Source organism: Lepeophtheirus salmonis, chromosome 5 (assembly GCF_016086655.4).
Source record: "Lepeophtheirus salmonis chromosome 5, UVic_Lsal_1.4, whole genome shotgun sequence".
Lineage (NCBI taxonomy): Eukaryota > Metazoa > Arthropoda > Copepoda > Siphonostomatoida > Caligidae > Lepeophtheirus > Lepeophtheirus salmonis.
Window position 1 is genome coordinate 25615604 of NC_052135.2, and position 15286 is coordinate 25630889.

At 29.1% G+C, this 15286-nt stretch overlaps 1 protein-coding gene across 24 annotated transcripts in view; it reads right to left on the reverse strand.

Annotated features, from left to right (window-relative positions):
- Window positions 1-425: 425 nt before the first annotated feature.
- The window catches only part of kcc (solute carrier family 12 member kcc), a 200453-nt gene continuing 185592 nt past the window's right edge, over window positions 426-15286 (reverse strand). For 7 of the 24 annotated variants that reach the window (XM_071888480.1, XM_071888479.1, XM_071888478.1 and 4 more), the window contains 12 exons: window positions 11204-11442; window positions 10587-11126; window positions 10262-10521; window positions 10071-10203; window positions 9673-9792; window positions 8485-9358; window positions 8325-8366; window positions 7213-7287; window positions 6081-6173; window positions 2314-2369; window positions 1679-1821; window positions 1102-1382 (listed from right to left, as the gene is read on the reverse strand). In XM_071888480.1, coding sequence (XP_071744581.1) covers window positions 1291-1382; window positions 1679-1821; window positions 2314-2369; window positions 6081-6173; window positions 7213-7287; window positions 8325-8366; window positions 8485-9358; window positions 9673-9792; window positions 10071-10203; window positions 10262-10521; window positions 10587-11126; window positions 11204-11442 — 2667 coding nt within the window. In that variant the 3' untranslated portion in view covers window positions 1102-1290. Of the gene's footprint in view, window positions 1383-1678; window positions 1822-2313; window positions 2370-6080; window positions 6174-7212; window positions 7288-8324; window positions 8367-8484; window positions 9359-9672; window positions 9793-10070; window positions 10204-10261; window positions 10522-10586; window positions 11127-11203; window positions 11443-15286 lie in introns of all 24 variants that reach the window. The other 17 variants (XM_071888481.1, XM_071888470.1, XM_071888471.1 and 14 more) reach the window with 5 other exon arrangements.

The window sequence follows — 15286 nt, forward strand, 5'->3', positions numbered from 1 at the left end:
ATATATTTCCTTCATTTTGGCTATCTCTAAAAAAAAACTACTTCATGTTAATTGACAATAATAAATATAATTTATATATAATTTAAAAATAATCCATTTTTTCATTTTCCAAAATTATCTTTCTATGTATAAGTTTCTTTAATCAATTAAATATATATTATCATAATAACACAACTACGATTCAATTCTACTATTATAGTATTAGAGGGGCTCGTTTGGTTCTGTTTGCCTAAGTTTGTAAGTTCTTTATCTCATGGGAAGACTAATTGATATTTATTTTGGTTGTTGGATTAATTATTCTTACATAGATACATAGAATAACGAGCAATATAAATACAATAATAAAAAAAAACAAAAAAAAAAACAGGGGCTGCTAGAACTCATATCACTAATTTGGTGTGGCAGAAGTTAATACACACACACTATGCAGTTATAAAACTTTATTACAAGAAATATCTACATTTCTTATACAATAAGTATATAATTAATGAAATATTATTTTTTTGGCAAATTCCATAATCATGGTTCTAGAAATAACGAAAGAAAAATAAATTGAGTGATGCTGGGGTAGGGCTGAGCTGAGCTGGGGTGGGCTACAACACATAACTAAATACATATATCTAAATTCTTATGAACTATATTTTGAGCTAGTTAATTTAAGAGTTAGCGGGTTCAATCTTTTATCAAGTTTGTGTTGTTCTTCTAAGCAAACGATTATTGACTTATTGTAGATTGGTAAAGTAGGAGAATTATAAAACAAATGAAATAATTGACTAGCTATGTAATTAATTAAGCATAATAATAAACAATTTTACGTTTAGAAAGATGGAAATTCTACTACTTTATTACTCTAATATATAATTAATTAATCATTGAATATTATTATACTTGTTTATTTTAATAGGCCTACTTGTAGATAGGCCTACAGGCAGGCATGCTCCTTGTATCTTCTTCAAAATTAATTAATCAACTAGAACTTTAAAAAAAAAGATGCTTGTTTGGTAAATAAATAGTTAAGACAATGTATTATTGTTTTAAAAATAATTCTCATTTTCTTCCATAAATTTTAAAACACACAAAAAAAATCTTGTCAAATCAACATAGTTAATATATATATATATTATAATAATATCGACGACATAATTATTAATTCTTATTAAATCTTCATATTTATACTATTAATAATATTTATATAAATTCATCCGTGTTTGTATTTTATTAAAAGAGGGGGGAGAGATTTGCCTTATTAGATATGAAGCTAATGGGCTAATGTCCCTAATGATAAGTTCATTAAGAGTAAATGGTAATCACTTCTCGTCCGCCTCCTCGAACCATAAGGACTCGCTCTAAACCCTCGGTTAAAACTTCTAAAAATTCCATATCTAGAAAGAAAAAAATATTAGATCAATCATATGTTCCTAATCAATGTACATTATAGAATTTCTCTTTTACTCAGAAACTAATTTTAAATTTATAGATCTGGGATGATAAGTGAATTTTTCAAATTTATTCAACTTTTAAAAGAATGAATTACATAAAGGTAGCTTATACAATGGAATAATAAAATGCGAAATTTCCCAGGAATTTATTGTAGGTGTAACATCCCGATAAATCCCAGGAAAACGGAGTTCTAAAAGAGGAGCTCTAGCGTACATATGTATATAGATAGCACACTTACAGCTAGCATCTTTGTCTGGACCCATAATTTTGGGAGGACTTGGAAGATTCAAAATTACTAATTTTGCATCGTGGGACTTGTTGACAATCACTTCGTTCAATCGTACGGCAGTATGCATCCGTCTGACGTTAGAAGACTCACGACTATACAAAAAGTATAAACAGAATTAGTTATTTCATGATATGCATGAAAGGGATTAAAGCCATAAAACAAAATGGCGAAACGTGGCTGTTATCTAGGGAAGATTTCCTTGGCCTCATAATTTTTTTTTTGCAAGATGCCACTTTAGAAATAGCAAAGATTTATAATTTTGGTTCGTCACATATGCAATTTTATCTTTCCTTCTCAGGTTTCCACTTGTTACACGGTGTTACCTCACTCACACGAAAATTTACAGTTACTTTGGTTGCCCACTGTCAAATTATCTTCTTCTTTCCCTTATCAGTGTTCTGAACGTAGATTGGTCGTTCAGTTTCGGTTTTTAATATTTTTACAACACAACATGTCATATTTAAGACAATTTTATTCTCCTAGCAGGGAAAAATTTTTCATGTAGCCAACTATATTTGGATAAATATTATTTATACTATTGCTTTCGTTTCACCATTTGGCTTATAGCTTTTTATAGGACTTACTTTGAAGACTTTGGTACTGTGAGAGAGTTGCCTTGTAACTCATTATCTTCTTCAATCTATTAAGTTGAATAGACAAAATCGTTGATAAATGGTCATTTAGAAAAACAATAAAGTATATAGAGTAAAAAAACACATTGAAAATTAAAAATCCAAAGAATAAATAGCAGTTTAAAAAAAATAAAAATGTTGTTAGTTCAAAGAATGATTAAACTGACGGTTAAATACACGTGGTATTACGAATGTTATATAAAAAACATGCAAAAAATAACTTATTAATCTGTTATGATTTTACTTTTAGAACATAATTTAAAAAATAACTAATACTTCTTTTTTAAATTATTGAAAAATCATAAAAGACAATCCATGATCTGGAAAACGCCAAAAGAAAGAAAGAAAAAAAAAAAACATGAGACATGCAGAATCAAAAATATGGTATATTAATATCTATTGTTTTAGTCGTGAAATCACCTTTTATCTTTGGTTAATTTAACTACACAAAGTATGTATTATACTGATTTTAAATCTATTCATTAAAAAAAAAAAAAAACATTGTGTCAGTATATTTATATATACAAGTGAATGAGCAACCTCGTAATAAAAAAAATAAGAAATCAGTTGTTAAAAAAAATCCTCCATTGAGTTTTTCAAAGAAAGAAATAGTAAATAAGTACGAGGCTATATGAATTGTTGATATTTTGCAAATAGACGAAGTTATTATGTAAAACGAATATATATATATCTCTCTCTATGTAAATATAATATATGTATAGAATAAGGTTTCATATCCACAAAGTATTCTCAAAAGGAAAAGTTTATTTCAAATAATAGCAAAGTAACTTCTTCTTTTATTATTATTTTTTTTGCAAATTGAAAACTTTCTCTTATTATAGATAAAATAGAAAAGGAAACTAATTTAAATTATATCCTATGTAGATTGTATATAATATATATGTATACATATATATCCTAGTGTTGAGACCAAGACCGATTTTTTTTCTGGTTCCGTCTTTTGTAGTATTGTGTCAGTCCGATATTTTTTCAAGACTGCAATATCATAGCCTAGCCGAAAATTTAATTGTTTTCAAACTGTGGAGCGATTTTTTCGGTCACAATATCATATACCAGTTTTCTCGGTTTTTATTCTGATATATGAGTTGTACAAACATGATTTATCCATTTCATTTAACTTAATATGACGTCATTTTAACGAATTTCACAAACTTGAAACACAACTGACACCATCAGCGATTCATCTATAAAAACGGTCTCGACATAATTTTAAACGAAACTCATCCACCCTGAATTTTTCTTTAAGGCAGATTTTGACTATGTCTTAAATGAGACTTATCCAGACCGAATTTTTCTTTAAGACAGATTTTGACCAAGTTTTAAATGAGACTCATCTAGACCGAATTTTTCTTTATGATAGATTTACACCAAATTTTTCTTTGAGACTGGTCTAGACCTACATTCTTTCGAGGAATAAATTAGTTCAGTCCATTGAAGAACATAATATTTGCTGACCGGCTTAGGATTTTGAGACCGAACCCAACACTAATATATACATTTGAAAAGACAATAAATTCATTTTTCCTATCGAAATCTTAGGCACACATAGTCCAAAAATATTTCTTTTGAAATATAAAAGTCATATTGATCAATATTTTTATGAAAAAATGACAAACACATTATTTTTGTATCGCGTATATCCCCCATTTTTTTCTCTTTTATGTATAATATATAAGATTTGAACTTCTTCTCTTTTGAAAAGCGTTTCTGACAGTGAAAAAGTTATGATTATGAAATTTAACGAATGAAACACTTTAAATAAATAAGTTTTGATTTTATATAATACATATATTAAGGGCAAAAAAGTACGCGACACAATTTTTTTTTATATATTATTTTTTGAATCCGTAAATATTCATATACGAAAAAGCTATACATTTAATAACTTTCCACAGAATATTTATCTAAAATAGTTACTCATGAGTAATAAATGGATCTATTTTGACTGATATCGATTGTTTTCATACAAAAAACTGAAATTTAGTAAATTAAAAGACAATTTAAATAAACAATTTCGAACTATGTTTATCCAACATTTCTGATAAAATAACTTAAAATAAACCTAATATGCATATTTATCATGCACCATGCACTTCCTTTAAAGCATATAAATAAATATATTCCGTAGTATTCCATTCTTGGCTTGAATTACATATTATTTTATCTAAAATTCAAAATACTTTGTGGATATGTTATAGCTACCAAACTTGAAGAAGACCGGCGGGAAGAATGAAGGTCAAGTTAGGAACGGATATTATTATTAATCGTATTTTAGAGTTCAAATTCTAATGATGAATTACATGGAGATAGCGAGTTTTTGTATTAGAAGTTGAGCTCTAGACCTATGTATATAAGCACAATTTGGAGCATGCAAAATTTCATGGTTTTTGATGTCATCAAATATGCGAAGAAGAATGTAGCCTACGTCACTACGTCAAGTATGTATACCCAAACGCAAGTCATTTCATTATTAGTCAGTCCTATCAGTGGCGGCCTGGCTCACCCTTCACGATAGTTGGACAAAGTGTCGATCGTACAAAATATCGAAAAGAAGTTTCTACGAATACTTAAAATACTTTGAAGTTGAACATATGCACAAAAAATAGTAACTTGATGATCCTTCTTATAATAAGTTTTCTTTTTTAAATCTTGAGAGATAATGAAATTAAAAAAAAAAAAAAAAATGACGCAATAACATTTCAGAAATCAAACAAAAAAAATTGCATTTTTCTTTTGTATTGGCTTCAAGAGAAAGGATTGTCAATTACAAAATGGAGTTGTAGTGAAAAAAAATATGGACGTCTGATGAAAAACTTGACCAATTTTTTATAATTACGAATACATATTCGATTAAAAATTTAAAAAATTTTTATTTTATACATTTCTACAAATATTGGAACTTATATACATGTAGAAAGAAGTATATATAATTTTTTTTTTGAAAAATCGTATTTTATATAATATTTTTCATAAAAAACATACTCTTGTGATATTTAAAAAAAACCAAAAACGTTTAAACGGTGAAGAATATTTCTGTTTATTTTTCTAAAAAATATATATAAGAAAAATCAAGTTACTATTATTTGTGTGTATGTTCAATTTCAAAGTCTTTTTACGAGTGCATTTATAGAAACAGTTTTTCGACAATTTGTCCCTTTGACACTTAGTTCATTCGACATTGTGTCCTTCGACACTTTATCAGGATAATTTATTTTTAACGATTTAGTCTGCTCACTACATTCACAGAGAAGACCATGGGTAAATATAACCGTCTTATAATATTTTTGTGTTTTTTCCTTCATTTTTTATGAGAATAATTTTGAATTTGATTTTGGTTATAAAAGTTATGTTTAATCATGTTTTTTTATTATAAAAATGATTGTTTTTTTTTGTAAAACGTGAGAAAAATATTTATTTTGAACTTTCTGCCCTTTAAAAATATGTTTCAAGAAGGCACATCTCCCACGACCCCCCTCTGCCAGGCTGCCATTGAGTACTATTATGTTAAGAATGACGTCAATTGTAAAGGCGGAGAACAGGAATAAGAAACAAGGTAATTTTCAAATGGTGGCTGAACTATCATCGGTAACAAGAACAATTATGTAATAAAAAAAGAAGAAAAAAGCGGATAATAGCTCTGAATTCTATGTCAAAAATGATTTCTATTTTTTTTAATATTATCGGATTTGCTCACGCACTTCGTCTATTTCTTCAGAAAACTTCACCTTGGGTGGTATTTTGTCTTCAATGTTTGGAACATCAGCTCGACTATTCTCAATAACCGTTTCCACCTGAAAGTAGAATAATAAAATTGCAATATTAAAAAAAAAAAAAAAAATATGCAATGCATGGAATAATCCACAAACAGAAAGTAAAAAAATATTGAGGTCATGCATGGATCAAGAGGTGTAAATATGTAATATATATTAAAAAGATTAATATAATAAAATCAGTATAAAATATAAACCTAAGGAGAAAAAATAAAAAGATGAAAAAAACTGCATGCAAATGAAAGAAGAGGAAGGGAACAAGTTCATGCTTATTCATGTTGAAGCATACCTATTCAAGACTAAATAGTTACTCCAATTAAAGAAAAGGGAAATATCTATATGTGGTATATATATATTCATGTATAACAAAAAAAAAAAAAGCCTAGGAGGAGAAAAAAAGTATTCATTTGGGAGTATTATATTATAAATGCTGTGTCCATTAAGTGGTCAGACATGCAATTTCTTTTTTGCACTACATAATGTAGTACTTGTTGTACAATTGGCAAAAGAGAATGCATTTGTGGCGCGTCAACATAAAAACAATCTTGAACAAAAATCAAGAAAATGAGAAAATCCCAAAATATTTTCTTAATTCATATATGTTTTTATTCATACAAGGCAATATTTCATGGAAAAGTTTGAGTCAATTGTAGGCTTTAAATTCAAATTAATGGGATGAGTTAAGATAACCTAATCTTTTTGCTTTTTTAACTTTTTTAAACTATTTATTTTAAACGTTTATTTGATTTCTAAGACTTATACTGGTTCCAATATGCCCTTTCAAATAAAATCTATCAACTTCTCATTCGTTTATTTTAAAGATCAATTTTGCTTACTTTAAGTACAATTTGTGAGGCTTCTAAAGAGTTAATTAGAATAATTTTGTTGATTGACAATGATGATAAGTAGTATAAGAATATAAATGATATCCACACTTAATTTTGAAAAAAAAAAAAAAATCATTCCAGCTTGTTTTTGTGTTGGCATACCACATATTTAAATGCTTAAACATTTAATATAGAGCAAACATTTGAATCAATGATTGAACTGTACCACATACATGAGTTGTGACTATGTTTTCCACTTCAATTTCATTCGTAACTTTATCGGTATGAATGATAATATCATCCACGACCTAGAAAAATAATTTAGTCTTATTCATATTTCCTACAGAAGATTAAAAACATTTCAGAACCCTTTAAAATTAAATGAAACTACCTATTTCGTTCAGAATATAAAAAATTTCTTTTTTTTAGTCATATATAGCGATTTTCAATGGGAGTATCATTTAAAGACTAAAATTAAGTGGTACCTTAGTACTCGTACGACTTGATATTGTACCAAAATATTTGAGTATAATAAGCCAATAATTAAATAATTGATAAATATATTAAAAAAAGAAGGACTCTATGTAGGCATTTTCAGTTCTCGAACCAATTAGGGTTTGATCCTAATTGCAAGCGTATTTTATTAAAAATTAAATTTTAGAGGTGTTATATGGAGAAAATTATAATGTTAATTTCAAAAATGAAGAAAATTCAAAAGCTTATTAACCTAGTGGGCGTTACAGCGTTGAATATGGTCAAAAACTAATGTATCATTATATTAAGATTAATTAAATTATAGATAACACAAAATTTAGGAATTTGTCAAAAATTAACTCATTTATGTATAGTTTTCTATAAAACAATTTATGGGTGTCGACCTTTTAAAATTGTCCATCATTTTTTTCAAAAGTCGACTACAAGGAATCTCAATTCTTTTTTTCTTTTACAAAATCTTAAATTCATCAATGAAGTAGGACTGTTTTAACTTTTTATAGTGAGATAATTTTTTTTCTATTTGTAGTGCAAGAACAACATGAAAGTGGAGGAAAAAAGCAAGTTATGATTTGGTTTGATTAAGCTTTGCAGTAAAATCTTATTAGAAAGCCTCTTTTTATCTATATTAATAGCTGTGTATATTGTAATTGAATATACTTATGCATGACTAATTAAAGAATTTAATTAATGCTAATAACTATTATTTATAATAATCTTGGCTGGGTTGTTAATCATATTATAATAAAGAATTAAAAGAGTGTTTAATTGGGTCTTTTTTAAAGCTCACATATAGAAAATGTGTAAAACTATAAAAATAATAGTAGTGGAGGGGTTCATTACGTATATATACCTTGTATTCCCCGACACCTTTATTTAAAGACAATCGACGTGTCTGCATGAGTGAATGGAAAAAAAAAGAAGAGAGAAAACAAAAATTAATATATGATATCCTCAATTTGAGAGAAGATGATTCCTGTCAAAAAATAAATGTGAATCGAAAAAGCTCTTACCATCTTTCCTTTTCTTTTGTCCGAAACTCTCATTTCTTTGAGCATTTCATTCCTTTGTTCCATTAGTAGGGTTCTTTCATACGTATACTCGGATATATCCGAATCCTGCATTTCCACGACTTCGACATCAGCCTCAATCCTAAGATGATACAAAAAGGTCTTGAGATCCTTCTTCATTTGAATGGAATTATCCTCATGTTGAGCTACAGAGAAAATTCGTAGTTTGCAATTTTTCCATGTTCGGTGTTGTTTAAGAAGGAAAGGCAATAGCATGAGAAGACCTCCATCATGGACGATCCACCAAATATCAATGTTTCCTTTCACCTTGTCTCCAGAGTCTGGATAGCGTTGAATACCTTTGGGTACAAGTAAGGCCATTTTAGCCGCAGATGCATAGCGAACTGAATCAACAAAGACTTTCCAAGAGTCTTCTTCCTTTTTGCGCCAACTGTTTGGCCATCCTAGAATGACAGTATTGGGCTTCATTCCTCCTAATCCAGTTGTTTGAGTCAAATGGCAAACACCATCGGAGATATCCTTGGATACTACAACATCTGCAAATCCTTTGACTGCCTCATCCTTGATGACTTGTTGAATGCTAAATTTGGCAGCTTGAGCCTCACCATACATCTTTCCGAAATGGCCATCTAGTACCGTCACACCAATGGTAAGACCCTTTCCAGCTTTAAGTTGAGAGGCTAAAGCAAATAGCCTTTTGTGTTTCACCTTTAATTGACTATCCAATTTAGCCAAGATCAAGATTTGGGGCCTCCAATTCTTGGTGTGAGGAGGTCCTTCTTCAAGGCGAAGTAAACTGAATCTTGCTGCTGAGAGTGCCAATCCTCGAATACCATCTCCCCATTCCTTTTCAGCTCTACATTCGTGACATGGAATGAAAAATGAATCAGAGTTTCATATCACTATCTATTTTGTGTAGGGTGAATTTTTTCCCTTTCTTTATGAATGTATAAATCTCTCTTTATCTCTACTAGCATATAATCTCTCTCTTAAAAGAAAATATAATATTTTACTTGATTTTTTGCTCTATCTTTCTTTTTGTTACTTTATATCTCACAACAGTACATTTATAAATATAATATAAATGTAAAACACTTTAAAGAAAGACATACTTTTATAACATCATTCAACTAATTGTATGTATGTAATATTATAGCATAAATTTCTTACCCACGATATTCAATATATTTGTAAATAATTCCAGCAATACCCATAGCTAAAAGAGCATAATACCAGCTGCTCATGAACATAACAGCAATGCATAGAACGACTCCAAGTAGAGACAAAGACCTAGAATAGACAGCATATTTTTTAAAGGGAAAATTATTTGGATAAAAGCAATGATTGCATCATTAAATAGTAAAATTCATTTCTCTTCATTTCAAAGCCAGAAATAAGAATCTTCATAATTTATATAGGTATATATATATAGGTTGATTAATACACCTTGATAATATGTGCATAAAATAAAGACTTATGTAGACAAAAAATCTAGGTAGGGCTTATCTTTTTAATGTTGTACAATTACAACAAAGTCAAAAACATAAACTCAAATTATTTCCACTTACCAGTGATAGTATTTAAATCGAGGTCTCCAATTAGGAGTTCTAAGAAGGGTTTGAAGAGCACAAGCCAAGTTTACGAATCCATAACACATAAGAAAGAACATGGATAAAAGTGGAGCGATTTCGTCAACGTTTCCTATAAATTTTATTTCCCAAGATTAAGAATCAAAGTTTATATAAGAAGAATAAAATACCAATCAAAACTGCAACTTCACAGATCAAAAGTGTAATTCCAAGAGCTCGAACAGGTTCTCCTTTAGCAGACTGGACTTGAAATGGAGCCAAAAATGGAATAATTCCGTCCTTAGCAATAGCTTGAAGTAATCGAGGTGCTCCTGTAAGGGATTGAAGTCCAGCGCCAATGGTAGAGAGTAAGGATCCAATTTCTACTACTTTAGGATGAGGCCAGGCAATGTTACCCACAACCAAACTTCCACCAATACTTTCTCCAAACCTGTCATAAAAAATATTATAGTTATTATTTTGAAGGATGATGAAGTAATGTTATTTTTATTTTACTTGTCTCTAAGTAGAAGAGGATCCACAGTTGCAGCAAATAAAAGAACACTTGACAAATAAACGGTTGAAGTTGTTAGAATAGCCATAATTGTACCGATTGGAATTGATTTTTGTGGATCAGCCAAGTCTCCAGATCTATTTGAACCAGCCATGATACCAGTGCAAGAGGGAAAAAATATACCAACTAGGATAACAAAGGAAGTATAGATATCTGATGTGATATAGCCTCTTTTTGGTGCCCCTCCAAGATTATACTCAAATTCTTCCGAGCTGCTCGAGATAGAATCTCCAACATCTTTATAAGTAGAAACAACATTGTCATAGAAGGTTCCATTCCAAAGACCCCGAATCCCTCTTTTCATAAAAGCCTCGTTCTTATTGAAATATTCGTCACATACGTAGTCTCCAGGAGTGAGAGCAGATGTGTCGTTTGAAGCTAATGTCCCATTGAGTTTACACCATTGTTCAAACAAATCTGATCCCTGTTCTTTTGTACAATTATTTACTTGTCGAACTATTCTTGTGCCCAAGACGCAGAAGCTGAAAAAAGCAGCAAATCAAATTTGAATAATTAATATTTATGTACTTTTGATAATTTATATTTTTTCTCAGCATACTTGGCCTTATCATTTCCTCCAATATTTACAAAAATGCCCACGTAAATGGACACAATGGATAAAAGTACACATGCAAGAGCCACTGCAGCGAATTTATTCACAAAGCGCACTCCAATGAACACAATAGTTCCCATGGTAATAAGTAGAAATGTGCCATACACCCGGTAATTATTAAACTTGACAAAATCATTTGTAATGTCCGGACCAAACAGTGACATTGCCGGACCAACTATATAAATCTAAAACAAATAATATACATAGTTAGAAAATTTGTATTAAGTATATGAGTCTTCCAACCAAACTAGTCTTTCTTAATTTCCTCCAACTCTTCTCCCTCCCTCAACTGCATTTATTTATACATACACAAGTCAATAAAATTTTACTTTTTCAAAAATATAAAAATTGGAGTAGCACTTGACAAGCTGACCACGAATCTATAATTAGTATTTTCGTATAATATCTGGTTTTCGAGAATTTTTGAGATGATTTCTTTTACCCTTTTTGCAGGTTGGAGTCAACTTTTGAAAAAAAAAAAAAATATATATATATTTAAAAGGATAAATTTATTCTTTTCAAAAATATATTTTAATTCCCAATATGTTCTTGTATTTTATATGCCATGATTATATCCTGAGAAAAATCAATTAATAGGTAAAAAACCAACATATGTTCAGAGTGTTTTTTAAAAGAGAATCAAACATCAGTTTTTTACTTCTGTTTATGCCAAAGGAATATTATTTTTTGACTTTTGTAATCCTACAGATAATGACAAGTTATTTCTTTTCTAATTACATAGTATATATTCTTTAATTATATTTATTTCAAAAGAGAAAATACTCTTAAGTACTTAACTTACATACCTCTAGTACACCCTACATATTATTCATATTACAATATGAGGTTATCATAAATACAAAATAAATATATGACTACAAATAGGGAGTTCCTCAGCTAACGAAAAAAAACAAAAAAACTCTCAATCAAATAAGCAACGGTATCAAATTGAATAACAATAAAAAGAAGAAAGTTTCATTTTTTAAAACCTCCGTCACTTCTTTGGGGTATTATCATCTTAATAGTTCAGGTATATCATACTTTTACTCCACTTTCTTTGAAATTTATAACTATTTAAATATTTTCTGTATTCAATGTTTTTGGGATGGTAATTAATTAGATTCTGAACTATTAACAAATTTCTGGAATTAACAACCTTATTATAGAGATTTTTAGATGGTTTTGCATGCCCATTATTTATCTACCCCAACGATGAATTTGAAAAAGAGAGATGGAAAATGTCATATTTTGTATGGAACAACATGCTTTGTTCGATAAAACTTAGAAATAATCTACCTTCTACAAAATTCAATATTATTTTCTTTATCTATTATTTTATATATTTTGAATTCACAGGTATACCTATAATATAATGGTCAAAAATAATTCAATTATTTCATTGATGCTTTAGTATCATAATAAACTGAATGGAAACTTGAAATTTACTTAAAAATGGCTCTCATATCACTTCTTACTACCTCAACAAGCAGCCAGACTGAATAGTCAAGGGGGTTTGTCTCTAGAGGTTGTAGGGTGGCCCATTTGTTTTCTCCCAGACATTGAATTTTTTGCCCAAGAAAAATCGGGTAATTTTGGTCGAGTGTGCAGGAGCTCCATCCAGTTGGAAGAACATTTTAACGCTGGGAATTTTGTTGCCACCCAACGAAACAATTTGTCTTAAAAGACTTCAATTTAGTCTTTAAAGTACCACAAGCCCATTTGATACCACAAAACCATGGCTGATGTAGGCTTTTATGTGATGGTGAAAATGAATAAAAATGATACCAACAATACACTTCCCCCTCCAAGCATATTAATTTCTATTTTCTTCAAATTGAACAAAAAACGAAACAAACCTACAATCAGAACAAAAAAATAGAGTAGGATAGGAAAAATAATACTAGATTTAGAGCCGAACAATGGGATAAAGATACGAAGAGAAAAGAGTAGAGTAAATAATACTTTCCTAAACTCTGCAAAAATCTATTAAAAAAGGAGAAAGAAAAAGAGAAAAAATCAAGTGTATTGTGCAAAAATTTCTCCAAAAATGAAAAATATTTAAGAGGAAAATGTAAGAGGATTGAAGGGAGAGATTATGTGAATGAAAATGAGTGTGGTGTTGTTTTTGGCCAAAAGCAAGCGAAGAGGAGTGAGCAGGTGCATTATCGTAATGCAATAGCCATGATTTGTTTTTCTACAATTCCTAACATTTTCTTCACATTGTTTCTTGCAAGCGGTGTATAACTTCAAGATTTATTGAGCGTACGACCACAACTTTCTTCACTGCTTCAACGTTTATATCTGTTGTTGACATGTTTGACGTCCTGAGCGAGAATCGTCTTGGGCATCTTCTCGGCCATCTTAAAAGAAGTTGTATCAATTGTAAACATTTTTTTTTGCTCGGAACAGTTTCACTGTATGCCACTGTTAAAATTTCAAGGGTTTTGGAGCATTTAATTTCATTTTTTGCACAAAAATTGATGCGAATTCTTTGATTCATGTTTTTTAATAGTAAAAGACCCCAAAGCTACAAAGTACTTCTAACCGTTATGCCTCTAAAAAAAAACTAAATATATGTTCATGGCGAGTGTATTAATATAAAAAATGGAGTATACCACATGTATATTTGCCAACGAAATTTGAAAAGTCACCTTACACCTCGTACATGTAAAATGTATCTACACATATTTTTTAAAGGGTCCTTTATTTTTTACAAGCATATTTAAATTGTATTGCTTAGACTTATTTGTAAAACTATAACTCAAAGTTTCTCAACCAATTTGTTAAATATATTCATAGTGTATTCAATTTAAAAAGTTTCGTTTTTATAGATTTATAGCCAAGTATAAAATTATAATTAAATAAAAATATTTAATACTTAAAACTAATTTAAAATTGCCAGCATTTTTTAACAATATTTTAGTACTTTTGTCTTGCATTAAGATATATAAACCCTTTTTATGTACTATTAACTCCTGAGAATTCAACGTACAATTGACCATTATCATTATTATTTTTTTAAATATGACGCGTTAAGCTTTAGGTATATACGTTTGTTGCTAGATTGTCATTTCTTAGATCAATTAATCATCCAGTTTTAAGATACTAAGCGCAAACCAAAAAGGCTGTAAACAGACATCAAATTTTGTTTTGTTAATATAAATGACAAATATCAACACTAGTTTAAGAATTAAAGTTTCCATCGATATCAGAACAAAGATTTTTGGTTAAATGCGAACTATACTAGTATAATCACTTTTCATAAAATTATTGGTTATGAAGATAAAATACTAACAATCAAAAAATCATTAGGGATGTGAAAACTGTCGAAATTCTCTTGAACCTAACTTTTTTTTATAAAAGTATAGTTTGGTAACCTACAAAATATTAGTCCTATTATTAATTATTTTTCTCCATTTTGTATATTTAAAAGTATTAGCGAGTAATATAGTGATGCATGACAGTAGATAAATAGTCCATCAAACTTGCCAACATGATTTTTGTTTGTTTGATTTACAATCACGAGGATTAAGATAATTTTCACATCCTCAGTAATTATACATCTTAAACATCAGATTCTAGACGGTATAAAATAGAACAAGGAGGTACATTTGGAGTTTTTTAAAGAATAGTGTACTGACAACTATGTATATTTTAATGTTGACGTGCTTAAATACGTAAGGAAAGTACTATGCTTAGGAATTGAAGGGAAGTAACGGAGAGTAAAAAATATCAAACATTTATGTACGTAGTTGACACGAGGAAATAATTTGTGTTACATGTTTTACAAGCATGACACTTTTTTTTATAATTCAATGTGTATGTATGTATGTACATTATTAGTCCATAAAGAAATTGAATTCTTCTATATACCAATTTATACGCAATATGTACACATAATTTCATCTTGTAACTTTTTTATCAAAATAAATTGTAGAGAATGAAATATATATTTTAAGATCATGGAGATTTGTTGGATGTATTTTAAACATAGCTTTTTGCAATGTAGTCTATATATTATCAATAGGG